At 39.3% G+C, this 27,763-nt stretch overlaps 3 protein-coding genes across 5 annotated transcripts; 2 read left to right on the forward strand and 1 right to left on the reverse strand.

Moving 5' to 3' along the window:
• Window positions 1–27: 27 nt before the first annotated feature.
• Window positions 28–1,722, reverse strand: dnali1 (dynein, axonemal, light intermediate chain 1). Its single transcript, XM_085291463.1, has 6 exons — window positions 1,512–1,722; window positions 1,097–1,233; window positions 859–1,028; window positions 588–766; window positions 169–333; window positions 28–82 (listed from the first exon to the last, which is right to left on the reverse strand). Exons 1-6 carry the CDS (start codon window positions 1,590–1,592, stop codon window positions 47–49), a joined length of 768 nt encoding a protein of 255 aa, XP_085147589.1. The 5' UTR covers window positions 1,593–1,722; the 3' UTR covers window positions 28–46.
• Window positions 1,704–4,768, forward strand: snip1 (Smad nuclear interacting protein). 2 transcript variants are annotated; one of them, XM_085291461.1, is made up of 5 exons: window positions 1,704–1,763; window positions 2,219–2,416; window positions 2,618–2,744; window positions 3,099–3,640; window positions 3,831–4,768. In XM_085291461.1, exons 2-5 carry the CDS (start codon window positions 2,256–2,258, stop codon window positions 4,081–4,083), a joined length of 1,083 nt encoding a protein of 360 aa, XP_085147587.1. In that variant the 5' UTR covers window positions 1,704–1,763; window positions 2,219–2,255; the 3' UTR covers window positions 4,084–4,768. The 2 variants fall into 2 exon arrangements, with proteins under 2 accessions (XP_085147587.1, XP_085147586.1); XM_085291460.1 differs by lacking the exon at window positions 1,704–1,763 and having other exon boundaries at window positions 1,789–2,416.
• Window positions 4,769–6,234: 1,466 nt separating this feature from the next.
• On the forward strand, window positions 6,235–26,316 carry LOC146564017 (mitogen-activated protein kinase kinase kinase 5). Of its 2 annotated transcripts, none has more exons than XM_085291439.1 (28): window positions 6,235–6,881; window positions 6,981–7,120; window positions 7,630–7,817; window positions 7,981–8,149; window positions 8,555–8,661; window positions 8,845–9,015; window positions 9,111–9,223; window positions 10,311–10,470; window positions 10,612–10,762; window positions 10,968–11,072; window positions 11,397–11,446; window positions 11,876–11,971; window positions 14,304–14,388; window positions 15,775–15,908; window positions 16,309–16,436; window positions 17,724–17,860; window positions 17,960–18,065; window positions 18,175–18,332; window positions 18,932–19,118; window positions 19,214–19,382; window positions 20,339–20,504; window positions 21,893–22,114; window positions 22,213–22,318; window positions 22,551–22,791; window positions 23,044–23,156; window positions 23,939–24,036; window positions 24,162–24,238; window positions 24,361–26,316. In XM_085291439.1, the coding sequence occupies exons 1-28, from the start codon at window positions 6,542–6,544 to the stop codon at window positions 24,455–24,457; spliced, it is 4,014 nt and encodes a 1,337-aa protein (XP_085147565.1). In that variant the 5' UTR covers window positions 6,235–6,541; the 3' UTR covers window positions 24,458–26,316. The 2 variants fall into 2 exon arrangements, with proteins under 2 accessions (XP_085147565.1, XP_085147566.1); XM_085291440.1 differs by having other exon boundaries at window positions 6,236–6,881; window positions 21,893–22,078.
• The last annotated feature ends 1,447 nt before the right edge of the window (window positions 26,317–27,763 follow it).

The raw sequence follows: 27,763 nt of genomic DNA on the forward strand, positions 1-27,763 counted from the left end.
CTTGTACAGAGAAATGCCAGCTAAGTGTTTGTTTGTTTTTGTTTTTTTACTTCTTTGGTGCAATTATCTCTTCCAGTTGAGCCTGAAAAGAAAAAAGGGGTGGTTAAGAAATCTTTAGACAACACAATCTACAAGAATTATTCTCTGATATGTAATTGAAAAAGTCACCTTAAGCTGTTGGTTGGTTCTCTTTAGGAACTGGATCTCGTCATCGTGCCTCTTTTCCTCTAGCTGTCGCTTTTCAGCTTCTATCTTCTCAACTGTTTCACATTTAGCCTTCTCTTCATTCAGCGCCTTCTTCAGTTCTTGTTTCTCGTTCTCTAGCTCCAAAATCTGCCCGTATAACAACGCATACGTGTGAGTTTGTTATTGATGCAGGGTCAATCCTGTAAAAAGCACTGCAGCCACTGTCATTGTACAGTAACTGTAAAATAGAGAAATTGTGCTCTCTGCTGGACTCCTAGCTAAATGACAGCTGAACTACATGAGTGGCGAAGTAAGTTTCCCAGCATCTATAAATTGCTTAGTATTAAAAATATATATTGTGACCCTGTATTTGTAACTCATAAGGAACCTGATATCCTTACTCTGTTTTTCATATCAGCTTCGCCCTTCTTAGCCTGCAGTGCCTTTCTCATGCCGTAAGCTATGCTGCTTTCATACACGGTCTGGTAGGCAGCAATGGTCATCTGAATCTCATCTCTGACCAGCCACAATAGCATACCCCTCTCAGCGCAGTTGATGGTTACCTGTCTGAGTAATTCATCTCAAAAGAAAAAGAATGACAAAAAAACTTATGTGATTTATGTGTATTGATTCTACCTTCTATAATCAGCAACATCTCAGCTTCTTCCTTACCAAAACACTGGGAATAGAGCTCCCTGCGGACAGGGCAGATTCCTGTTTCTTTGGCCTGTCTTTGCTGCAGTTTTGTGTTTAGGAGTTCTTCTAGGTGCAACACATCTGCTCTCGTACAAGGTGTACTGGATACTTTCTGCACCCACAGTTGGTTTCCCTCCATCCACTCCCTGTAAGAGGAAAATTTGTAAAGTTCTGAACTTGCTGAAGAACACGCTATGGATAGAAAAAACTCTACCTGGGTGGGAGGATTGAATTGAGGAGCTCCTCATTTTCCTGCTTAGTAGCCTCAGTAGATGCTGATTTTGGTTTAGGAGGTGGTGGAACAGGTGTAGAGTCAATGGGCTGCTGAGGGCTTACTTTCAAAGGGCGTCCCTGTAGTGACAGATGTTTCATAAACTATCAGACAAACATATTATTACCCTGATTTGATTTTTTTAAATGACTGATACATTTTCGTAAATCTATTATAAAATACACCTTACAGAACCACCTTGTAACTGTGTATGCATGCAAATATATTAGTGGATGTAAGTATAATTGCATTAAGCTTTAATCAGACTCTCGGGATCTTGGATAGCATAACTTTTACATTAATCTCAAATCTATCCCTGAGACTTGTGCCATAAACACGGCTGGCTCGATAAACTCACCTTTGGTGATTTTCTGTCTGTGCTTTTGTTGACCAGAACTGGATTGTCGTATTTCAGCAGCGTGTCAGCTGGAGGAATCATTGTCGTTTACAATAGAGGAATAGAATAAACTTATACAGTAAAACCTGAAACTTCTTGGTCTAGCGTTTAGTTACATAAAGTTCACGCTCATTGTTTGGGTTGTCTTGGCAACAATGTCCGTTACGTTTTAATGTGTGCGAGCGGAATCAGCGCTTAGCTCCAGGAGTACAGGCTAGTGACACTTTTTTTTTCAAAAATTATTTTGAGATAAATGCATTTTTATCAGTATTTTAAAAAATCTATTTAAAAGAGCCAAGTGGGATGTTTGTTTGTTTTTTACTTTTACCACCTTGTGTATCTTTTACTTTTACTATGCCTTTTTTGTTTGTTTTGTGTTTACTGGCTGCATCAAGTAAAAGTAATGTGTGTTAAACGAATATGTAAATAATGAAAGAATGTGCCAGCTTTTTCAATACACTAAATATTTAGGCTGTACAGGAAATAAACTGGCCGGCATCTCATGTCGGAACCAACGTGAGACATGGACACTGGCGGAGCTTAATTCTCGGTGAACCTCGGGAAGCGGAAGTGCGTGATCTCGGCGTAACGGGCGAAGTTTGTTACATGCCGAGGCTTTTGTTTTTTTTGTACATACAGTGGTGTGGTTGAAAATGTATGCTTTTTAGGTTATACAACGGTCGATTTGAGAGAATTATTTTAAGCATGGCCAAAGAGAAGCGACACAGGAGAAGAGAAAGTCCGGAGCGTGAAGCCGAAGTAAAGATAAAGCAGGAGAAACTGAGCCCTGCTAGGCCACAGAGATCACGCCGCTCCAGGTCGAGATCCCCCGGCAACTCCAGTCCACAGAGAGGAGGAACGAGTCGGTGTGTGCACTAAAGTTATCATACCACCTTAATTTTGCCACATGTGTCATATTGATCAACTTGACAACCGTGACAGAGTCAGTTTTTTTGAGTATATCGCTGTAGTACTTACTTGGGCTAGCTACAGCCACTAGTTGCATCTCAACGGTGGGAAATGTCGTGTGAACGGTCGCTTAATACTCTCTTGTGTTCTTCATTTAGGTCACCTGCAAGGACGAGGGACCGTTCACCAGGTAGAAGGGGAACCTCTCCCGCCAGAAGAAGCAGCAGATCTCCGAGAAAAAGGAGAAGCCGTAGTCCTCACCACGGGGATGTCAGAGTAAAGCGGGTGATTAGTTTCAAATTATTGGGAAACATTTTGCAATTCAGCAGCACCACTGGAGTATAAAGTGATCTAGGTGGTATAAAGTACTCATCTGGAATTTACCACACAGAAGCTTGTGTAACCCAAGTGCTAGTCAGATAGTACTAACAGTCTGAGGCAGTCTGTTTTCTGTGTAGAGACCCAACATTGGTCTACAGTTGTCCCATTTTTAATGTTTTTCAGAGGCATCTGGCAGTAATGACAATATATGTCAAACAAACTAGAGCCCACTATTCCATACTGAAGGGTAATGCAGTACAACATAATTAACTACTCAAAAATGTAACTGTGTAAGTATTCTGTAAATATATGTCACAGGAACGGGATGAGCATAGAGCTAGCGGCGACGAGAGAAGAAGAAGAAATGAGCAACCAGAGGACAGACGGAGTAGGTGGGAATCTGATAGGCCACGGGAGAGAGAGCGCGGTGGGGAGAGGCATAGGGAGCGAAATGCTCTTGCCTCTCAACAAGCTGAACGACAGCAGCAAGATGAGAGACGCAGGGAAAATCGCCAGCGACGTGAAGAAAACCAAGAGCGAGACTTGGGGAGGTCAGAAGAAGAGGGTGATGAGGCAAGCGCTGCTCCTGCTGTGAAAGAGAAGCCAAACTTTGAACTTTCAGGGGCACTCACAGAAGACACAAACACATTTCGGGGAGTGGTGATCAAGTACAACGAGCCGCCTGAGGCTCGGATTCCGAAGCGCCGATGGCGACTGTACCCTTTCAAGAATGATGAGGCTCTTCCAGTCATGTACATTCACAGACAGAGTGCCTATTTGTTGGGGCGACAGAGAAGAATTGCTGATATCCCGATTGATCACCCATCCTGCTCCAAGCAACATGCAGTATTCCAGTACAGGTAGGAAGAACAGTCATCAGCACATTTTTATTTATTTTTTTACTCTAGTTTTCTTTTTGTTTGAAAAGCATGCTCGATCTGTGGTGATTACTATTTACTATTGTTGTTGTCCAATATGTTGAATGACTCTTTAGTCGTGATCCCCATTTGCAAATAGATCATGTCCACCATTCTGTCTTCATTTCTACAGACTGGTGGAGTTTACGCGGGCAGATGGCACCACGGGCCGGAGGGTAAAGCCTTACATTATTGACCTTGGCTCTGGCAATGGCACTTATCTGAACAACCAGCGTATCGAGCCCCAGCGGTACTATGAACTCAAAGAAAAAGATGTCATAAAATTTGGCTTCAGCAGCCGTGAATACGTGCTGCTTCACGAGTTCTCAGACACAACCGAGGTAGACGCCAAGCAGGAAGAGGAAGACGAGGGCCTTGATGAGTAAATTGTTCCAAAGTACTTGATTGCCGAAGTTCATTCAGGTTAGATAATATCATCATCAAAAACAACAACAGAAAAAGAACTGTTTCTGCAGGGAATGGAGCAATAAGTTTGAACTGGTAAATGCAGGAACTGATTTAAGTAATGGAACAGGATTTGTTGGTGTATATTGTGTAATTACTGATCTCTTGCTTGAACCTGCCACAGCTGTCTCAAAGAAGACTTTTTCTCAGGTTGTATAATGTCTATGTGATAAGTGACGGATCTTACATCTCACATTGCTCGCATTACATTAAGATGTGCTCAGTGACAGATAAAGATATCTCACCAATCTATAGTTATATATTCTATATTTTTTTTGCACCACAGCACTTAGTGCAAAGCATAGCTAATTGTCTATGTCCATGCTATATGTGTCAGTGTACATTACATTATTGGAATGTGAACTCTAGATTCATGTTTAAAAAGCATTTTTATTGTCAGAGTAAACATTGCAGTATAAGATGTAAGGATATTTCCTTTTCCTTTTTTTGTCTTTGCTTGTAGTGCAGGAAAAATTATTAACGCTGTTGTGTTCCCTCGCACTACTGGAATCTGTATGCACCATTCTTATTTTTGCCCATTCATAGAAGTTCATAGTAAATTTTCATTTTTGTACTGTAAATAAATTTTTGAAGAGTTTTATTGGAGCAAACTGGTGTCCGTTTGTTTCATAAAATGTCCCGTTTTAAGGAGGACAATAGGCACCATAATTATTTAACAAGTGGGTAATACAATTTGTTTATGATAATTTAAGCCTTTTAATTACAGTACTCTCTAATAGTCATCATCATTTATTTATATAGCACTTTTAAAACACACCTGGTAGACCAAAGTGTTGTACAATATAAATATAGTAATAGCAAAAACCAGAAATAGCAATAAAATTAATTTAAAAAAAATGTCAGTCACCCACAGACTTAAAAGCCAGGGAATAAAAATAGGCTTTTAATCTGGACTTAAAAACTGGCACTGATGTAGCTTCTCTAATATGGAGAGGAAGGCTATTCCAAAGCATTGGAGCTGCAACAGAGAACGCTTGGTCTCCTCTAAGCTTTAGCTGTGACTTTGGGACTGAAAGCAACAGTTGCTCAGCTGACCGAAGCAAACGAATAGGGACACGAGGCCTCAACAAATCAGACAAATAAACTTGTCCCTGTCCAACCCCTATTAAAAAAGAATTGCAATAATCCAAATGTGAAGTATCCCTTCATTTCTTTATATTGTGCTAGGAAAATGGGTGCAACAATTTACTGAAAGACATGCAAAAAAAAGTACAGTAAGACAAAAATAGTTTGTACAGTTCTGTACTATTAAAAGTCGATACTTGATAGAACCGCCTTTATTCCCCAGCACAGCAAAATCTCTTGACACGTCTTTAAGCAGTTTTCTAGGCTTCTTGAAAGACTTCCCTAAGTTTTTCTTTGTATGTTGCCTGCCTTTTGTTTGACAACATTGAGGATCTGGCTCTGGGGAGGCCGATCCATGAGTTTGGGGGGGGTGTCACAAGTATACTTGTGACATGTGCAATGACAATAAAGTTGAGTTCTATTCAATTCTATTCATTTTTTAAAAAGTACAGCGTACTTACAATGTAAGATGTCGAAATGTTGTTTATTTTTCCGCTAAATAACCAGGAAATTACACTGTACTGCTTGTGCTTGTGCTCTACATAGATTACAGTATTTTTTTTTTCCTTGTTTCCTGGAAAAATTACTCGTTGCTCCCTTATTCTGCTATACCTATCTTTAAATATTTATTTATAATTACTTTCTAATTTCAAATAAAACACGCTGAAATTCCATTTAATCACGGGGAAATTACGCCCTTGGTAGTGTGCCGTATTATAAAGTGCTACCAAAATGACTGTAGATTTCAGAAATCCTTCTAAAATAAATAAAAGAATCTCATGAATCACTTTGTTATGTTCTGTGCTTTTTTGTGCTAATAATACATAATATCTGTATAATAAAAAATACCACCTGAACTCACGTGCGCCATACAAATTGAAAGCTGCACACTCCGTCATCTGAAAAGTAAGTCCATGTGGTCTGTTGGTCAAACACCCACAACTGCGCCATCACCGGAGCGCCAAGGGTGCTCTGTTGACACTACATTGGGACTGCGAGAATTTTGTTTTACTTAGACGTCTCAGACTCGTGCTCCTCATAGAGGACAAGAAGGACTTGCTGGGTCCTACTGCAGAGGTCATGCGAGAGTATAGGTGAATATCCTCATAACACCAGCGGGCGGAGCAGGGCAGAGCCGACGTGGGCGGGTCAAATGGAGACGAGCTCTGGGAATGTATGTGGTAAGAGATCGGATCTACCTTGATCAGCGGCGCTGTTATGTTGCTATTGGAAGTCGTCCCTACTAAAGGGCACGCTTTGAGCTTTAGCTGCGGAACAAACGCGAAGTAAATAATGTACACGACAGAGCGCAGGCGAATGAGCCTGCGAGACTCAAAGAGGAAGGATCCAGTACGGGTGTCCGCTGGAAGTTTGTGGCAGGACTCTTTGGCGTTAGAGCTGAGCGCCAGCAACGGCTCGGGTAAACAGATCGTTTCTCCGCGGAGTCGAACCAGAGCAGTGTCAGTGGCATACATTGTCAACGAGGACGCGTCAGTGCCGCACACCGAAGAAAACTTATCACTAAAGTGTCTGAAGGAAGCCTGCGCGGACGCACACGCTCTTCTCAAAACGATTTCATTTGACAGAATTTCCCAAGGCACGACAGACATTCTGGATAGTTTCTACAATGCAGGCAAGTGACGGCATGCAGACTGTAGGGTAATGTAGCGGATATATGAGCACAGAATTATACCAAATTACGCAAGTTTACTTTTATAATCCCCCCTTACAGATGTTGCAGTGGTGGAAATGAGCGACTCCTTTTGCCAGCCTTCCCTTTTCTACCATCTTGGAGTGAGGGAAAGTTTCAGCATGACTAATAACATCATTCTGTATTGTTCTAAGCAAGATAGTGATCTGCAAGCTCATAAGGTAACACATGCTCCCATTTATTGTTACATATTGTTTATTGTATACAGTCTCATGTGCTGGAAATGGAAAATAGTTCAACAGGCTTTGCTTTATTACTGCAACTACGGTGGGATATTTTCCTGAAGGGCTAAAATATTGTTGTATCTACATTTGATTTAGAGATGGAGCTTATTTAACAGCAAAACACCAGTTAGGGTTAAAACTTTAATTTGTGCATTGTACTTAATGTGAGTGAGAGAGATGGAGCCAAAATTAAAAAGCTATAGCAATTGTTATGCAATGTAAAGCAAGCTATGGCTGCCATTAATTCATGTTTTCATTATTGAATAAGTGTACATATTACCTTGTTAAAATAATTTCAGTGCATTCATAACAAAGCTTTAGCCTTGAAGTCATTTGTGCAACACACTTGTGACTGCTTTGTCTAGTGTCAAATGATGCTGCGGTTCCATTGTGGTCATGCAAGCTGTCCCAGCATGATATTTGATGCATCTATTGTTGTCCTGCAGGAGCAGTGTGGAAGTGACACCTTCATCCCATATGTAGTGTCACCTCAGGGCAAAGTGTTTGCCTGTGACGTTGCCATGATGACTTGTATCAAAGACCTGATGCAACCTAGTTTCCAGCTGGAGCCGCTGCTCATCCCCCTGGTTGAGAAACTGGTGCACCTGCTGAACAATGTGCACATTCAGTCCAGGTCAGACATAAACTTTAGCAGGGTGTGGTTAAACATTATTACTTATTTAAACATTATTATACAGTGAATGCATGTTCTTGAGCTTCCCACGTATGCAATGTCACTTAGCGTGTTTACAAAGGATTGTGGAATGTAATACCAACACCGGACTATCTGCTGACAGTGAGTACTTCCGGGAGTCAATTAGGCATGAGATTCGCATGGCACGGGAGCGGTTCAGCGGCAGAGCCTTGAGCGAGGAGTTAAACCACATCCAGCAACGCCTGGATAGTGTAGATCTGCTTTCTCCAGATATTGTAATGAACCTATTGTTGTCCTACAGGGACGTTCAGGTATGCATTTCTAAATCTGTGTGTCTAAACTAGTGATTATTTATTAACACATTATTTTATGTTATTGAATTAAACAAAACAGCGTATTGTTGTCAGAACTCAAACAGTTTTAACATTATTATGATCATATGATTGCATATCTGTTTAGCCATATTTCATTATAAAAGAGCTACTGTTCAATCTGGGAGCCTTCACAAGTATTTGTATCAACAAAGAAGATCAGATTGTGTGTTTAGTGAACATATGAGCATTAACAAAAATAGCTATGGGGGGTGAAATTATTCACAATTGTTTGTAAATAGTAATATTTTTTATATAATAAACTTCAATGTAAATTATTAAAATTGTCAGGTGTGATTCAAGCATGATAATCATTATATTTCACTCTCTTCCACTTTTTCTCAGGATTACGATGCCATGATAAAACTGGTGGAGACTCTGGACAACCTGCCTATGTGTCAGGTGGCGAAGCATCAGAATATCAAGTTTCACTATATATTTGCTCTAAACAGGTACCAACTTGACTGCTATTGTATCTTGAGCTTGTCAGTATAGTTCTGTTGACATCTTTGGTTCACGCTAGGTGCTTTTGTGTCATTGTCAGTTTGCAGAGATCTTTTAGTAAATTCATATTCACCCAAGATATGAGGTTTTTTATCATCACAGTGGTCTGTTATGACATATACCCATCCTAGGAGGAATCAGCCCGGAGATCGTGAAAAGGCTTTGAAAGAAATTCTGCCAATTGTGGAGTCAGGGAACAAGGTGGCATCAGACGTCTACTGCCTGTGTGGACGCATCTACAAGGACATGTTCATGAGCTCAGCGTTCACTGATGAGTCCAGCAGAGACCAGGCCTGCTATTGGTACGCCAAGTTTGGCCATACAAAGTTTTCCACATTTGAGAAAAGTGGCATTTATGTCATGTTTTCCAGACTGTTTCTTTTATATAACTTGCCAGGTATGGGAAAGCCTTTGAGACAGAGCCAACTCTTCACTCAGGCATCAACAATGTGGTCCTCCTAATAGCAGCTGGCCATGAATTTGAGACGTCTATAGAGTTGCGCAAACTAGGTGCTTTCTGTTTTTTACCTTTCCATCAGAGAAAACTTAATGTCTGTGGATTTACTGGGGCGATCGTGGCTCAAGAGTTGGGAGTTTGCCTTGTAATCGGAAGGTTGCCGGTTTGAGCCCCGGCTTGGACAGTCTCGGTCGTTGTGTCCTTGGGCAAGACACTTCACCCGTTGCCTACTGGTGGTGGTCAGAGGGCCCGGTGGCGCCAGTGTCCGGCAGCCTCGCCTCTGTCAGTGCGCCCCAGGGTGGCTGTGGCTACAATGTAGCTTGCCATCACCAGTGTGTGAATGTGTGTGTGAATGGGTGGATGACTGGATATGTAAAGCGCTTTGGGGTCCTTAGGGACTAGTAAAGCGCTATATAAATACAGGCCATTTACCATTTACCATTTATTGTGTCATGCATTGAATTTGATCCTTGAAATTCATTTTTTTTGATGTTTTAAATGTCTGAGATGATGTGCAGTGCCAGAAAATATATTATTAGGATTCATCATAAGCTCAGTCAAAATTAGATTAATACTAAACAGTTATTAGTTGTGTTTTAAAACGTATTTCCTGTTACAAAAACTTTGAAAAGTAGACCATGTCATTAGTGCGATAAATGTTCAACTGAGCTACAGGATATGAGTCACGTAATTGTAATACTCATTAATCCCAGTCAGTGAACACTGCACCTTTATGAATGGGGAGATTGTCATCCTGGAAGAGAGGATAGAAATGTTTGCTTTTATTCTTGTCTCCAACTTGTCAAATATACCCCAAACTGTCCCAGTAAAATGCCACAGCTCACAGAGCCACCAGATCCTATCACTGCAGGGAGTAAAAATTAAGTTGTTTTTTCCCATAATTTCTCACCCATTTGTGAGAAAATGCATTTCATTATGCTGTACACATCATATCATGTTGTTTTCAGTTGTTGGCCAATCATGTTTTGACAGTGCATAGTATTATAAAGGCATATTACATTGTATTCAATTATTTATTTTGTTCTTAGTCCATAAATGAGATTGTAACTGTGGTCAGGGTCGTCCTCTGTTGATTTGTTAGTAACCTCTTTTGTTTTGTTTTATGATGTCAATGTCTAGGTGTGACTTTAAGCACCCTGCTGGGTAGAAAGGGTAGTCTGGAGAAGATGAAGGACTACTGGGATGTAGGTTTCTACCTTGGAGCAAACATTCTTGCAGGTGAATACAGGAAAGTCATTGAGGCCTCTGAGAAGCTCTACAGACTCAAGGCCCCTGTTTGGTGAGACTTAATCATCCATTGTTGATGAGCAGTATCAAGGTGTTTAATCAGTTACTAAGCCACATGTATTTTTATATGATTGTTTTTATTAAAAGTGTGAAAAGCAAATAACAAATAACTGCCGAGTTCAATTTCTGTTAGGTATGTGGCATCTATTATGGAGACATACATCCTGTACCGCCGGTTTGCCAAGTTACCTGAAGTGAGATCTCCTAAACAAGATACAGTGGACTTCTGGATGGAGCTGCTTTTGCAGACCTGTAAACCCACTGCCTCATCAAACTGTTGTCCAGTAAGACCAAACACCTTACTGTAGCTGTAAATAATAAACAGGACACTCATCTTCTCACGGAGTAACTATTGATCAGGATTCAGTTCTGCTCATTTGGATTGTAAAGTTAACATGTAACAAAGCAGGAGATTCCCTGCCATTAGAAATGCATTAAACAGCCACGTAGATATTTAAAATAGATAGTACTGGAACTGGTGTTTTTCAGGTGCTCATTCTGGAGCCCACTAAACTCTTCCAACCAGCTATTGTGTCTGTGAACGAGGAGGACCAAAGTCGCACTGTCCAGCTAAAACACGCCACACGCTTAAAGGTATGTAAACTGTCTGGGCCCCCACTCTTTGAGCCACTCTCTGATTGGAATACATTTGACTCTTTGAACAAGTCATACATACGTGTGTATGAATGTATATCATATTATGTAATAAACAAGTTTTCTGTCTGAGTGTACAGTCGGCTGGGTGAGTAGGCATGTTCTTTTAGAGCCACTGTGCATTTAAAACATCAATATTTGTTCCTTTTATTCTTGCATATGTATTTATTAGTATGTAAAAATGGTTTACTGTGTGTGACAAACTCTGTATTAGCTGTAAAACACTCTTTTAACCTGTGTCTAAATTTGTATTTAATTCTGCAGAAGGGCTTAAACCAGTGGACTTTCCAAGCATCTGAAATTCGGGGAGTGAGGTAAAATAGAGCAGAGCATGTGACCTTTTTGTTGATTCCTCTGTGTCTGCAGGTCAGTGTTACTGTGTACTTCAGCTGTGTCCCGTCTACCAGACAAATATTCCAGAAAAAGTCATCTGCTGGGTGACTTAACAATAAATCGTTTTATCAGGCTGTGGTATCATAGGGGGGATGATGAAAAACACATTTTCTATTAGAGCCTAGTGGGGCCTTGCTCTTTATCACTAATACTTAATACATTTGATTTACTTTTATTTACCTATAGCTCCCACTGAATTAGAAACAATAGCTATCTCCTTCAATAGAACAAATAAGGATTAAGAGATACAGCCATGATGTCGTCTGTGCCAGTTTTATGTTCAACATATTCAAACATAAAGGTTTGCCTGTTTGAATGATTAAAACCTGTTTACGTCTTTCTCATTGCAGTGCTTCAAAGATTGATGAGCGGAGCTGCTTTCTGTATGTCCACTACAACTCGGATGATTTCCAGCTCTGCTTCCCATCTGAGATTCACTGTAAGGGGTGAGTGATTAACACTTGTGTGAGATCATGTGAATGACATCCTCGCAGATCAACTGATTTGCTAGATAAGATCTAACAGGTTGCGTGTACAGGGTGCAGAAAAACAGTCGGCATGCAAATGAAAGTAGTCAATGACTGGATGTTATTACTTGGTATGAGTCATATTTCCTGTACTGTCCTTACTTGCTTTTCAGAAACCTCTTGACATAATTTAGAAAAAAAAAACCATCCCAGCTGAAGTAACATCTAGTACTGCACTACCACACAAGTTTCAGTTTTCTGTTTACTGCCATATTTTTATAGTTTTTGACAGAAGCTTATATTCAAGCATTTCACTACATATCATACTGTGTATGACTGTGTACGTGACAAATAAAATTTGAATTTGAATTTTTATTCACTCATGACTGGCATGAATGTCAAGTTAATTTAGAGTTTTTAATGGTTTCTTTCTCCTGTTCTTTTTCCAAGGGTGGAATGACTGTAGAACATGCATCTCTAATGACTTTTAAAAATCACAAATTGAATGAAGAAATTTGAATTTATGTTAGATATTCTGTAATTCACACAAGGTGGGAAATATACATATAGGCTCATATACACATTCACGCACTTAAATCTTTTATCAAGTTGTGCCGAAGGTCTTTTAAATTGACAAGAACAAGGTCTTAACTTCTTGTCAGTGATCATGATTGACTATAACTAGTAGTTTCTCTTTGGTAGTAAGAATTTATTTGACAGCATTCACTGGATTGACCAATACTCAGAACAACAGGAAAATCTTAGAAGCTCAGTGACGACCTAATAAGGAGAGTTTTAGATTTAACCTATTTGAGGAGGTCTTCTGGAGCCATTTCAAAAAAACTGCAGATTCAGACAATTGTATCTAAGTAAAGCTTATTTGCATAGGCTTATTTAGATGGTCCCGAAGAAGACTCAAGCTGTCACCCTCAAATGAGAGGAAATTATTTAGGCTGTTTAGGAACAGCTAAGGAACTACTAAACACTTTCCAAAATAAATGGAGTTTTACATCACCATGAACTCAGTGGGTTCCAACCAAGAAAAAGTCCCTTCCCCAGACTAAATACCTTCAAGATTTGCTGAAATTTGCAGCTGCAAACATGGACAAGCCAAATGCCTTCTGCAGAAGGATTTTTACACTTAGATGGCCACAATGACAAGAGGTATGTTTGTAGGAGTATAGGAGAGGGACACTGTACCAGCTCTCGTGGTACAGTGTCACGGTAGTGGTAGCATCATGCTCTAAGGCTGTTTTGCTACCAGTGGTACCAGTACATTGAAAAAAGTGGATGGAATCCTTCCTTAACTTCACCATATTTGGGTGTCCCAGCAAGACAATTATCCCAAACACACAAAGCTGGTTTTAGAAGGGATAAAGCAGGCTGACAAAACTTTTGAATGGCCTTCCCAAAGTACTGACTTTAACCGTAATGAAAAGTTATGGCTTAAAAGCCAGGTTCATACCAGGAAACCAACCAATTCAAATGAACTCTAGCACTCCTGCCAGGAAGAGTGGTCATATATCCAGCCAGAATTATGCCAGAAGCTTGTGCCAAAAGTGTCTGGTAAACCAAATATCAGTGGGGGGTGTACAGTATGTGTAGCCTGTATGTTTAATTTTCACTCTGTTTGGATGAGAAAAAATCCCAAATGAATTCAAAACTTCTGCACCTACTTATTGTTTTTTAAAGTTATGCATGCTGTGCAATCATTCCACCCTGGAAAACAGAATAGTTTAATGAAATCGATAAAAGCCCAATATGATCAAACATCCATGCCCATTATGAGTGTAAATGAATTTCTGACCACAGCTGCATATAATAGAGTTTGTTTGTTTTTTTCCTATTAACACACTGCCAAATATAACATCCTGCTTTTCCTGTTTTCACTGGCATGTTTTCTTTTAAACAAATTAAGTTAAAATGAAACAAACTGTGATAAATAGAACTAATGAGGGATTACTTGTAAGCAAAATATCCACATTTTCTAATTTCAGTCTCACATCAACCTTTTCTATCACTTGTTTTTTTTAATTACCAGAGACAATATCAGGCTTCTCATTCACATCTATTCAAATTTGATCAGCCATTGAAAATAAATATGAATTTTATTGTAGCTACTTGCAGTTGTGTATTTTGGTGTGTGTGAACCAGTGTGGCTAACAGCCAAAAACCTATCAATCTGTTTATAAGTAAATCCCTCAGCAGAAATCTACAGGGACCTCTTCACTTGAGCTGATGTTTACTGAAAGTATATTTAAATTTATGCTGCAGTGAGAAATATTTTTATGTATGTCTCTTCTCTACCTAGTTTCTGTGAGTTGGTAAACTCCCTTCTCCAGGAGGCTGAAAACCATGTTCAAGATATAGAACATACACTCGGAGAAATACTAGAGGTCAGTTACAGTTCCTTCTATATCCGGATGCAATATGTGTTCTATTTTAGGTCTGTGCTAAAAAAAGTGAATGCCATTTTAGTTAGAACTGAGCTACTCTTGCAGACGTGGTTTTAACGTGTGTTTCACTCTCATAAAACCATGTTTAAAGTTAAAATTTGAAAAGCCAGTGTTATTTATAAAGAATATATCAAATCTATGTCTGTCAGAACTGCCTTAACTCTACATGACAAAGCAAATATATTTGATATTTTGCTCCATATTGACATGATAGTGTCACTTGGCTAATCCACAATGCAAACATCCTATTTCACCACATCCCAAAGGTGCTCTAGTGCATTGAGATATGTTAAAAAAAAAAAATTAAATCACTTCCACCAGCTTGAATCACTGGTGCAAGGCAAGATGCATCCTTGCCTTTTGCATTCAAAAGAAACTCATATGTTTCTTGTAGTAAGTAGTACTAGTGAGAGAGTAACTGGGTAAACTAGAAAAACATTGGTGGGAAGAAATGCTCAAAATGCTGTTTTGATTCATTTAAGGTGGGGACCCCATGCAAAGTGTAGTCTAAGTTTCCGGTTCTTAGTTTCCTGTTTTAGTGAGTTTTTATTTGAGTTACTGTTGCTTTAGTATCAGCTCAGAACAGTGTGGACAGTCTCCTCTGACAACTGGCGTTAACAAGCCATTTCTGTCCAGAGAACTACTGCTCACTCAATATTTTCTCTTTTTTGGACCATTTTGTGCAAACTAGACATGGTTGTTCAGGAAAATCCCCATAGATCAGCAGTTTCTGAAATACTCAGACAAGGCTGGTCTAAATATGAATCATACTGACTTCAAAATCACTTATATGACATATATTCCCCAGTCTGATGCTTGGTTTGAATTTCAGCAGGTAGTCATTTCCATCTCTGCAAATCCCGCCATTCTCTGCTGAACTCTGGCATCAACAAGGCGTTTTATCCAGAGAACAGACACTCACTGGATATTTTCTTTTTTCAGATCCTTCTTTGTAAGCCTTAAAGAGGAAAATCTTAGTGCGTCACCAGTTTGTGGAAAACTCAGACCAGCCTTTCTGGCACCAACGCCCATGCTCTTTATAAAGTCACTTAAATTTCTCCACATTCTGGTGTTCATTTCCTACTACATCATGTCGTTTTCACCATGCTTGCGTAATAAAATGCAATGAGCTGCTGCCATGTTATTGACAGATGACATATTTGCATTAAATATTGATCAGGTATTTGTGAGTTCATGAGTATAGTAAAACCTTTAGCAGATGTCGCATTTTGCCTTATTTAAACCTCTGAATGAAGGTCTCCTTAAGTTCCTAAAATTCTGTTTCCATTCACTCTATACTGATTCTTACTGATTCTCATTCTACAGTATATCTATGAGACCAATGAGAATGGTGACAAGGTAATACTTGGTAAAGGAACTTATGGTGTAGTGTATGCTGGAAGGGACCTGAGCAACCAAGTACGCATCGCCATCAAAGAGATCCCCGAGAAGGACAGCACGTAAGAAAACACATATGTTACCCTTCTGATGTTGACACTTTCAGATTACGCTGTAGTCAACAAAATCTGCTCAGTTACAGTAATAATATGATAGCGTTTAGGTAGTGTTAACCACATGAAAAGAAAAATACACTGTCGACTCTAGACAGACGTGGAAAAAAACCTTCTATATGTAGCAAAATATTTATTGCTTTTGCAAACTTTTAAGGCAAAGGTTTAAGCGATTAAGTCCCTTTAAATAGTTTGTTTATACATCCAAAATCCAAACCTAGTTGTGGTATATTGTTTATAACTCCTTTTTAATGATGGAAATGAAAAGAGGCCTAAATTAGACAATGCAAATCACTTGTACAAACACAACAATCTCACAGCAGCACCTTTATTCTTTTGTGTTGATTAGGTATTCTCAGCCCCTGCATGAGGAGATTGCTCTGCACAAGAGGCTTAAACACAGGAATATTGTCCAGTACCTGGGCTCTGTCAGTCAGGATGGTTTCATCAAGATCTTCATGGAAGAAGTACCTGGGGGTAAAAAGATGACATTTGATCTTCTAACACTCCTAGCAATAAGAGTGCCTGTCATTACTAAATCGTTACTGTAATATAAATCAAAGCTTCAAAAAAGTTTTTGTTTGATTTTTTTAAATTTCACATCTGTTTGTGGAAAGAGCTGTTATCACAAATGTAAATGTGTAATTAATCAGTTTGCTCATATGTAATCAACAAGCAAATAATTATCCTCTTTTTTTTTTTCTTTTTTTTTGTGTCCCGTTTGGATCTTTAGCCATCAGAATTGTTGTCTTAAGGCCAAGAAAGATGCCAAGCGGATTTATTTTACCAAGTGGATCATCATGGCCTTGCCATATTGGTCCATTTGATTGACCTTTATTATAATTATGAATTTATTTTATTTTCAGTTGCTACAAACGGGACAGACATGACTGGGGGATAGGACAGGGAGAAAGAATGAAAGAAAGAGAGGGAGAGAAAGAAAACCAAAGGGGAGAAGAGACTGTGAGAAGGGGGAGAAGAAAGAAAAAACCAAACAAACAAACAAAAAAACAAAACACCTGGGTCACCTGTATGGAGAAAAAAAAACAGAAGAGAAAGCAAACAACAAAGAGCAACATAATAAAAAAATGGCACCATCACAATAAACTAGCTAGCAGTAGATATCAGTAGATACTAAATAATAAACGATATTGTGCAGCACGCAAGATAGACAGCGCACAATGTGCTTTGAGGCAGCAGCCAAGAAAGCTAATTATCCTCTGACGTAATGAAATTAGGTCACGGGGTGGAGCGATGTGGTTTGGGAAATCAGAGACATGGCGTCAAGCACAGGTTCCTGAGAAATTCTTAAACACACACAAGCCTTGATGTTCCCAATAAGTCTGTTTCCTTGCTTTCTGTGTGCTATTTGTCGTGGGCTTCAGGGAAATCATGTGACCAGAATTGTAATGCCTGTGTGATTATGTAACATCTACTGGAAGCCAGTTTTAAAGAAGTGGGTGGTTCTGAAGACATCCTGTTCAGTGGAGGAAAATGTTTACAGAAAATGGTGTGATTGTGTGAAAAACATCTTGAACCTCTGATTAGAAACGTGCACAGTCCTAATCCATTGCTTTGTTTGATTGTGCCAAATGTAATGGAGAAACAGTTATTTTAGTTGTGCATCTTTATTGCATCTTTTTTAAAACTAATAACCTTGTCAGGCGCTGGTTTAGTTCAGTGCGTGAGCGGGTGACCGTGTGGGACGTGGCTCGAAATCAGTGGCGTGGGTCACCTTGTGAAATTATGCATTTCCTCTTACAGGTAGCTTGTCTTCTCTTTTGCGCTCGAAATGGGGTCCTCTGAAAGACAACGAGCCCACCATCATTTTCTACACCAAGCAGATACTTGAGGGTCTAAAGTACCTTCATGAGAATCAGATAGTCCACAGAGACATCAAGGTGAGCAGATCACCTTTGGCTTCGTGGCAAATAGTTTTCTGGTCTACTGTGTCTTAAAGTTTAGCTTTGTGGTATTCACTGGTTTTGTTCCTTATGCAGGGTGACAATGTACTGATCAACACTTATAGTGGAGTTTTGAAGATATCTGATTTTGGAACCTCCAAACGGTTAGCAGGGATTAACCCCTGTACTGAAACATTTACTGGTAAGTTGACAGTTATGACATTATTAAAAGATTGTTATTATTAAAACATTTTTACACGTGAACTCCTCACAGTAGTCGAACTTTCACTTTTCTGGTGGATTTTCAATAGGAACTCTGCAGTACATGGCCCCTGAGATTATAGACCAAGGACTTCGGGGTTATGGGAAGCCGGCAGATATCTGGTCTCTAGGGTGCACTATCATAGAAATGGCAACAGGCAAAACACCCTTTCATGAGCTGGGAAGTCCCCAGGCAGCCATGTTCAAGGTAAAAAAAAAGGAGTTGTGTTTTCTACGTAAGTTAAAAATGCTCACAGTGGACTTTACACATAAGGAAATTTGGCAGATTGCGGCATTGTGGAATGCCTGGAATTATATTTCATGGAACATTCGGGAGACTTTTCCTTTGAAGACTTTTACATTTCATGATCATTGTTTATTTAGTTTTTACAAGTACCAGGTGGATATTAGATTGATTAGATATACAAAGTTTTAAATTCAGTTACACTTTAGGTGCATAATTATTTGCACAACACAATTCTGTGTAATTTTGCCTCTGTACAGCCTGACAGTGGTGCACATTTTTATATAGTCCCCCCACTATCAGACCAAGTGCTTACACAAAATAACATAAGTTAAGTATACAAACTCCTTTTTAACACTTGGATGAAAATCATTTGCAGTCAGTGACACACAATAACATGGTCCAGAAGCAGAATGACAAAAATTGTGTAATTTTCTCAAAACTCATCCTCCTAATACATATGAACCCAGACAAAGAGAGCTATCAGCATAGCGTAAGAGCTAGCACAGCACAAGAATCTCAAAGCAGAATGTTTCAATGAAACTTTAAAAATTCCCAACTAGGTTGGCATGTTTAAGATCCACCCCAAGGTTCCAGAGTGCATGTCAGATGAGGCCAAGGGTTTCATCATGAACTGTTTCGTGCCAAATCCAGATGAAAGAGCCACAGCAGCAGAACTGCTTAAGGACCATTTCCTAAAGTCGTCTACGAAGAAAAAAGCTAAAGCTGTTCAGGAATCCCTGTCTATAAGTGAGAAATACACTTAAAATACACACATTTCACCTCTTACCCATTTTTGCTTTCTATAGCAATGATGCAGAGTATCTAAACCCTATTTCTTACAGCTGACTATCAGCGCAGTATGTCTGTGCCTATCTCCATCCTTGTGGAGGATACTGATTCTTACTCTGACTTGATTGACCTGTCTTGTTCTCTGGACCTGACGAGGTCGCAGTCCTCTCTCAGAGCAGAAGAAATCTCAGAGAGCCCACCGAGCACCAACAGCTTCCTGTTGTGAGTAAGATTATTCCTCAAAAGAAACTCAAAACCTTTTCATTTGTGCGCAAACTATGATTGTATTGAATCTTACTTTACTGGTAAACCACACTGAGGTTCGTTCTTCACAGTCCTATAACTTGTGAAAAAAGGCTATAATGCAAAATTCCCCATGCCATTATTAAATAATACATCTGATGTGTTACTGATAGCCATATCTACATTTTTCTATCATACAATGGTTATTGCTGTCATGGTCCTGGGCCATGTGGGCCCAGTATTCTTAGTTTTCATGTATTTTTGTATTTTGTTCTTTATTTAGGCCATGCTTCCTGGGTTGATCTGTTACGTTGTTCCTTATGTGTTTTCCCTTCGTGACTCTCACCCCCTGTGTGCCCCTCTGTGTATTTATGAGCCCTCGTCTCTCTTTGTGTTTTATTCTATGTTTTCCCCAGCCCGTTATGTCTGCGTTCTCCCCGTGCTCTCTCCCCTCCTGTTTGAACCTCTGTGTACTTCCTGTTTTACTTTGCCCATCTCCCATCAGTGTTACGTTCACTCCTGCCGTGTCTTGTTATGATTATCAGTGTCACCTGTGTTCCCCGTGTGCATCCACTTCCCCTGATCATCCCTCATGTGTATTTAGTCTCTGTGTTTCATACAGTCTGTGTCGCGTCGTCTGTGTTACCACCTCTGTGTTCCGTATTCCAAGCCATAGCTTTTCCTTAGTTTATTTCCAGTTTAGGTTTTCGTTTGAACGGTTACTCTTATGCTGCCTTCACTCTGTTCTGTTCCTTTTCATCAGCCATAATAAACGGCTCGCTTTTGTTTTAATCCACTCCTGCATCCTCGCCTGTGTTCGCACCTGGGTCCACCACACACGTTTCCGCACGGTCTGCCTCCGCAGACCCTGACAATTGCAGCATGTTCGTGGCTTATCTGTGCCATTTATGTTTGTTTGCATTCAATTTTTCCAGAATACCAGATGACTCCACATCAGACATGAGCAGTACATCATCAACAGAGGAGAGTACTGGCCTTTTTATGCTGAGAAAGGACAGTGAGAGGAGAGCCACGCTGCACAAAGTTCTCACTGACTACATAAGCCATGTTGTGTCTAGTATACAACAGTCTGTGCCTCAGGTGGGTAAAGAAAAGTTACCGCACTGTCAAATTCTGTTATAGAATTGCTCTTCAATTGAGACTGAGATGGATTTTAGTTCTCTAATAATGAATAGCTCTTTATAATAGAGTATTTGAAAGCTTATCAATATCTGCATGTTTAAACTATTAGGTACACGTTGACAGTACGGGATTGTGGGACTCTGTGATACTAGTCCCCTCCGAAGGTGCTCTATTTGATTAATATCTGGCCGACACTGACACATTCTTTCATGTTGTTTCCATCAAACTCTGACCTTAAAATCCAAATATCAAAGCAGAAAAATTACTGTGAACTGCAGCCTCAGTTTCCTGTTCTTAGCTGACAGAAGTGGTACCTGTCTTTTGCTGTTGTGGCTATCTGGTCAATCTCTAATTTCTGGCATCACCAAAAAATTTCTGCCCAATTTCTGTCTCGTGTTACACATATTTTCTTTTTATCTGACCATTCTCTGGAAACCCTAGAAATGGTAGTGTAATGGTAGATCCCAGTAGATCAGCAGTTTCTGAAATACTCACACCAGCGTGTCTGGCAACAACATTTAAAAACATTCAAAGTCAATGAAATCACCTTTCTTCTCCATTCTGGTGCACGGTTTGAACTTCAGCAGGTCATCTTGATTATTTCTGTGTGCCTTAGTTCATTGAATTGGTGACATGTGTTTGGCTGATTAGATAGTTGAGTAAATGAGCAGTAGCAAACATATTTAGTAAAGTACCTGGTGAGTGTATAGGCCATACCAAATGAACCGATTCCTTTGTAATCTACTATTAACATATTGCCTTACACGTATTGCGCCACCGACATTGCAAACTAGAGAAATAGGAATGTAAAGCCAAAGAATGTACAAGCTAAGGTTACCTGTTTAGCTAAAACCTGTGGGAGTTTCCCTCATAAGGGTTTTGGTCCTTAAATGCTCTTATATTATTATCTTATGTTTGATAAGATGTTTCTTGAGGATAAATAAAGTTTCTGTTTCTTTTTCCCTTCTTTCCATCTACTTCTTTCCAGTTATGTACTGTTCCTCTATAAAAACCTTCAGATTTTTCTTTGCATCACAATTTTTAACCATACTTTTACAATAAGAGTTAATAAAAGATGTTAGTGTATCTCGTTTTATGCATTTAGGTTAGAATTTGTTTTGAGCAGAGCATTTTTTTTTCTTATAATCCTGAAATTTTTGTCATTACTAAAGGAGAAATGACCATTAATAGGAACATTGTTATCAATAACAGATCACAGTGAAAAAGACCATTACTCTCCAGCTGAAAAGAACTACAGAGAGATGAAGTAGATGGGTTTATATACTTTGAAAACGAGAACTGCAGAATGTATCCTGATTTTAAAGTCTGCCTTTCTCTGTTAAAAGTATGGTGATGGCTCCTCGATCACTCCAGACCACATCACCAAACTCGTTATTTGTTTGCGTGACAACATCCATTCCCCGGACAGGAAGCAGCTTACCAGCGGCTTGCTGGAGCTTCGAGCTACGCTCGTAGCTGCCTCAGTACCTCTGAACAGCCTACAGGTGGTGCTATTTAACTTCCAAGATGCAGTAAGTTACTTCGGAGCCCAAAGCCAGATTTTGCTGGTGATTGCACTTCACTTTCAAGATTTTTTTTTATTTAGCAATTACATCACAATTGAGAATAAGCCTCCTTATATTCATACAAAGCCTTCTGACCATAGGTGAAAAAAGTGTTGAAGCAACAAAAGGTTAAACCTCATTGGATGTTTGCTCTGGACAATCTGCTGAGACAGGCAGTACAGGATGCCATAACTGTATTACTGCCAGGTAAAGTAGGCATGTGCTTCATTCCATAATCTGTTTAACATTTTTTGTTGAGTAGAAAGAAACAACAACAGTGGTAAGAGTGTTTGCCAGAGGAACATTGTATTTCATTGTATTTTTATTTCATTTACATTTAAATTTATTTATTTTCTTGCCTGTTGATTTTTTTTAATTTATTCATTTATATTTCTTACTTATCTGTTTTTCTGATACTAATTTACCCTTTGCCTTTCAGAACTCAGACTCCATCTGCAGTCCTCATTCGAGAGTGAGGACAACACCTCTGAGGAGCTGTTTGCCGATCCAGACACTCCTGTAGCTCTAGTCCCTGACCAGCTGGTGGCACCAGCATACACACAGCAGCCAGATCCAGCAAATGTGCTGCCTAGAGCCAACCCTAAACCTGCAGACTTCAACCTTAACACCAACTGGCCACTCAGCGAGAACCTGAGAGATCTGCGACTGGAGACCAGAAGGTTTATTTCGCCTGTCACCTTTATCGTTCAGAGAATCTACAGGTTTATTAGATTCTCTGAACAAACTACATACATACATAAAATAAATTTTTATTTTTTGTTTTCTCAGCTTTCTTTTCATATCCCCCTCATATTTCCTGTAAAATAGAATAATCGTGACTAACATTCCTATTAGGTGTACACAGTGATTCATTTAATTTTGGGTTGCAGGGCTTTCTGCTGCATGTTAAGGCTATTTGTGTTGTGTTTCAGACTGCTGAATCATCTAAGCGAGAAGGAGACAGAGTATCAGGAGCTACTGAGGAACTCTCTCTGGAGAAAACAACAGCAAATAGACGCACTGAGGAAAGAATCAGTCAATGAGGGTAATGTTGTTTTAATGCCAAAACTTGTTACAATACTAGCACAGTAACTGCTGTGTTACAGTAAGCACTTCTTTCCCCACTCACCTCTTTTCACTCTTTTCTGCAAGATGAGTTGTGCAAAATAAAGGCAGCCTGCTTTATTTTCCTGATTTGAAATATTTACAAAAGGCTATATCACTGAAGTGTATTCTCCTGATTTGCTATATCCTGAACTAAATTAGACTTGAATCTGAACCATTCCTTTAGATGATGAAATTTTCTTGAATATTTGAATATTCTGTTTGTACACCACAATCAAACCTCTAACCCTAGAAAATTAATTCAAGTTTTGCAAAAAAAATTTTCTACTAGATATGAGACAGTAAACAAAGATGTTTAATAGTTATTTGAGGAGCACTGAAGTTATTCTCTCGCCTTTTATCAGACAAACATCAACACAAGCTGCGACATGAGCAGTATCATAGGAAGGGACCAAGCCTTCTTTGGATTATCAGTACACTCAGTGATTCTAATTACTATTTCTTAACATCTGCGCCAAGCAATCCCTACCACACCTTAGCTACAGGCTGATGGCAGATTTCTGCCTGGCTAGTTGCTGTCAGAGGTGTTGGCTGCCAGATCAGCTGCTAATGTGCTCAAACTTGACTTGTTAGTTTGTATAATGATTATACGGGCTGGCTGCCAAAGACGCTTTTGTTGTGTGTAACATTAACACCATTAAATACACCATGTGTTTATGAGTGTCTGAGAAAACCTAATGGTTGTAACTCTGTGCATTATAGATGTGGAGTTGGCTTCACAGAAAAGCTCCAGACCAGAGAAGAAAGCCTTAGCGCGCTGGCTAAAGACTGTCCCCGTAGATCAAGACACTATCAACAAGGTAAATTCAGCAAAAGCTCAACTTTGCCTTTTTTTTTTTTTTTTTTTTTTTTTACACCCCTAAGGCTACTTCGTGTTACTCATCCACCTGGTATTAATCCACACCTCTGTGATCCTGTTTTCCAGTTGCTCGCTCATGAGTTCACCTTGGACTGTCTCCTCCGTATGGCCGCCAAGGATGACTTGATGTACTGTGGAATAAGGTGAGCTGCCTCCACGCATCACCCCCTCAAAGCACGAAGTCTACACCGTTATTTTAAGTTTCATCATAAGTTTAAGCAAAGTGACATTGCACATGAATGTGAGTCCACTGTTGCTGTTGCAGAGGCGGCATGCTGTGTCGAATCTGGGCAGCTGTAACAGCTTACCGGAAGACCCAGCTCAGCACGCACAATGAGGACAGCGAGGACACCCTTCTTTAATGGCTGCTGATGTTACACATCAAAGGGCAGGTTCATAGACAGGCTGGCCCTGTGTGTGGTCTGGAGGAACAGAGGCATTTCAGGTTGCTGATGTAAAGCAGATTAAATTTTGAAAACATTTTTAAACTGTGAATGTACTATAAAGGAGCATCAGAAGCTTTTTACTGAAAAGCTAAGTCATGTCAAAATTTTATTTTGTTATATTATGTTTTTACATTTTATCTGGGTGTCAGAAGGTAGAGCTTTAATTGTATCTTCAGAAGATATTTCATCTAGTGACGCTGTTTTCCTGTTTCACAGAAAGCTAAGCAGGATTTGAAGTTATTAGAGACTATGTATAAGACTAACCTGTATTCCTGGTTTGGAAAACAAATGTTATTTGTACTATAAGCCCTTATAAATTAATTCAAATAATAAACAGGAAGCATTTTTTAACAGTCATTCAGACTGGCTTGTTATCTCCACACAGTCCTTTGTTTCTAACAGGGAGAAGGTTTTTTTCAGGGTGTGATGTAGCATGGAAGAAGTGATGTAGTGGTGAACAGTCTTTAAATTCCACACACGTTTCCTCATCTGTTTTCACTGTGTTGACGTCTCCTTAGAGACAGTGACGTGAACTTTGTGTGTGTTGGTCGATATGTGTGATGCATGTGTCTGAGAAGGTCTATTGTATGACTTTTTGCTGTTCTGGGTGGTTTCATGCTGTCTAGTACTTAGTTCTTCAGTTTATGAAAAAGAGTTAAATTTTAAGTCTAGACATGAGAAACTGGGCTCGAGTAAAATGACGAGACTTAAAAAATGAAGAAAAAGATCAGGAGTGTAACATTTCAGAATAAGTTAGGCAAACAATCTTTAGAGAAGAATGAGGAGATTCTGAGGATGTTCTTTATTTTAATAGGAGTGACAGAAAGGCAGTTTAATGTCATATGCTTGTTAACTCCATTCTCTTTCAGTAGGGATGTGACTTCAGTGGAAGCATTGGGCTGGCTCCTGCTAGCCATAGTACTCACTATTGTGAGTACTATTCGAATGATATGCAAAAATACATGTTGCCAAATAATAGCTAGTATTTGCTTTTAAGTCCAACCCTCTATAGCAAACATAAAAGCATTTTCCACAGAGTGATGTACATTAATATGCAATACACAACAAATGTGGTATTTGACCTACAATCTGCAAAGTCAGAATGGAAAGGCAGTCCTCTCTGGAGATCTGTGGATACCTCCTGCATAGAGTTTAAGAGAAAATCCCTTAATAAAGAATAAAAAGAAAATGCAAAAATGTGAATGGATGAATCCACTATCAGAACATCTAACTATAATTACAATTTTCTATGGTATACTTGCAATATTAAACACTACCGAGATACTAATTAAAATCCACTGTAGCTCATATATCACTCGTACTATAATTCAAAACTGGCATTTCCCTTTCTTGTGTTCACAGATTTATGATATGCTTCATTTATTCGTTGTCATAAGGTCTGAAAAGCTCTTCACAGACTTGGCCAAAATACTGATTACGTCTGTCTGGCAGTAAAGATCAAAAGCTCTGATTTACCTTTGGACTAATTTAATGGGCTCAGCAAATCGGAAGGTGTATCAGTAAATCAAGTAAGGCATCTTTCTCTTGTGTCCTTGGATGCTGCCTCAGAGAAAAGTAATCGCCCTGCTCGAGTATTATCAACCAGTTTTAACAGATTTGACCATCTCCTATCTCCAGATCCTTGCTACCTATTATTTGTTTATCAAAGCATGCAAGATACACAAAGAAGGATTCTCTTTATAGTTGATATTTAAAATATATGTATTTATAACTTCTGTATTCACCTCGACTTTTAAATAAATCTGTTTTTGAGATTTGAGTGTTCAAATGTATTTCTTTTAGGTAAAATGACAAAAGGTGGTTGCTGTTATGTCTGGCACACTAACACTCACATGAATTCTTAACAGTGAGTCACATTGCCTTAAAGAAACAACACAGGCAGCAGGGGCCATATTAGATTCATTTCCTGATACACATAATTGGATGTAATGTGAATGTATCCCCCTGAGTCTCGCTTGTTTGAATAAGCTTTAAATCACAGTAGCATTAGGATTGTACAGCTAATAGCATGCAAACTGTTGGCTTTAATCAGCCAGTACGCCGTGTGTGGAGAGAGTAAAGTCGAGGTTACATTATGTTTTTCATTATTCACACTGACAGTCATATAAATCTGAAATATACTATTTGTGTTGTTATTTCTGCACTGTCTGTTTATCTATTCTGTTAAGTATATTAAGAGCAATGAATAAAGCTCAATTCCTTGTATCTGTACACCCCTATTTGGCAAATCTAATTCTGTTTTTCTCAAATGAGTCTTATAAATTGCTGCATATCCTTTAGTCTGTGCTTCCTGCATTTCTAAAGGAATCATGTTTGTGCTGCCTTATCACTGTTCATTCTTCTCTTTTCTTAATCCCTTCATTTCTGTTCTGTCAGGAGGTGGAGCTAAACTACTGATATGCAAATAACAGGGACTGTTAGGGGGATTTTTGGCAGGCTCTTGGGGGGGGGGATTGAGGACGACACACTGGGAGGCCCAGAAGCTCCAGGGATTACTGAGCTCACCCTGTTTGCCATCCCCCAAAGGACAGGTAACACCCCCCCTCCCCACACACACACACACACTCACACACACACCCCCCGTCCTGAACAGCAGCATGCATGCGTGGTAAAGAGCTAAATTTGACCATTTCTTGTGAGATATGATTAAAAATGCAGCATGAGTCAGACATTTTGCGCTTGCACTGAAGAATAAATAATGTTTCTAAATGTAGCACCACTTCAAGCGGAGGTTAGTTAAAAATTCATCACTTTTTTTATGACATATTAACAACAGAGCTCGCTAACAAGCTGACTACTGTTATTTTCCCTGAAGTCTGTTTAAAGTGCGCACTCAACTGCTTACATGCCTGCAGGTGCGCGCACACTTATGTATACAGTACTAGATGCATGAAAGGATCACGTCTCCTCAACACACGTTCCCTTCAAAGAGCAGTAGATGTGTGCAATGTGATCACATGGACAGGTTATGAGCACATTCTTTGCATTTCTGTTACACTCATGATGACACTTTACTGTGTATTTTTTACCTGCACAAAAATAGCATGATTTACTTCATATTATCCTAGGGAGGTTTGATAATTGTCGATAATTAATTTGTTTATATAGAGTAAATGTGATTCATAGATATATATTTTTCATGTAAACTTGCAACTGTTGATTAGTATTTGTATTTCTCTGGATTTTTTTTTTCTTGAACCT

The sequence above is a fragment of the Mchenga conophoros genome, linkage group LG11, assembly GCF_057382185.1.
Source record: "Mchenga conophoros isolate Kocher_MC1m ecotype Shallow Benthic linkage group LG11, M_conophoros_male_GT1.1, whole genome shotgun sequence".
NCBI lineage: Eukaryota > Metazoa > Chordata > Actinopteri > Cichliformes > Cichlidae > Mchenga > Mchenga conophoros.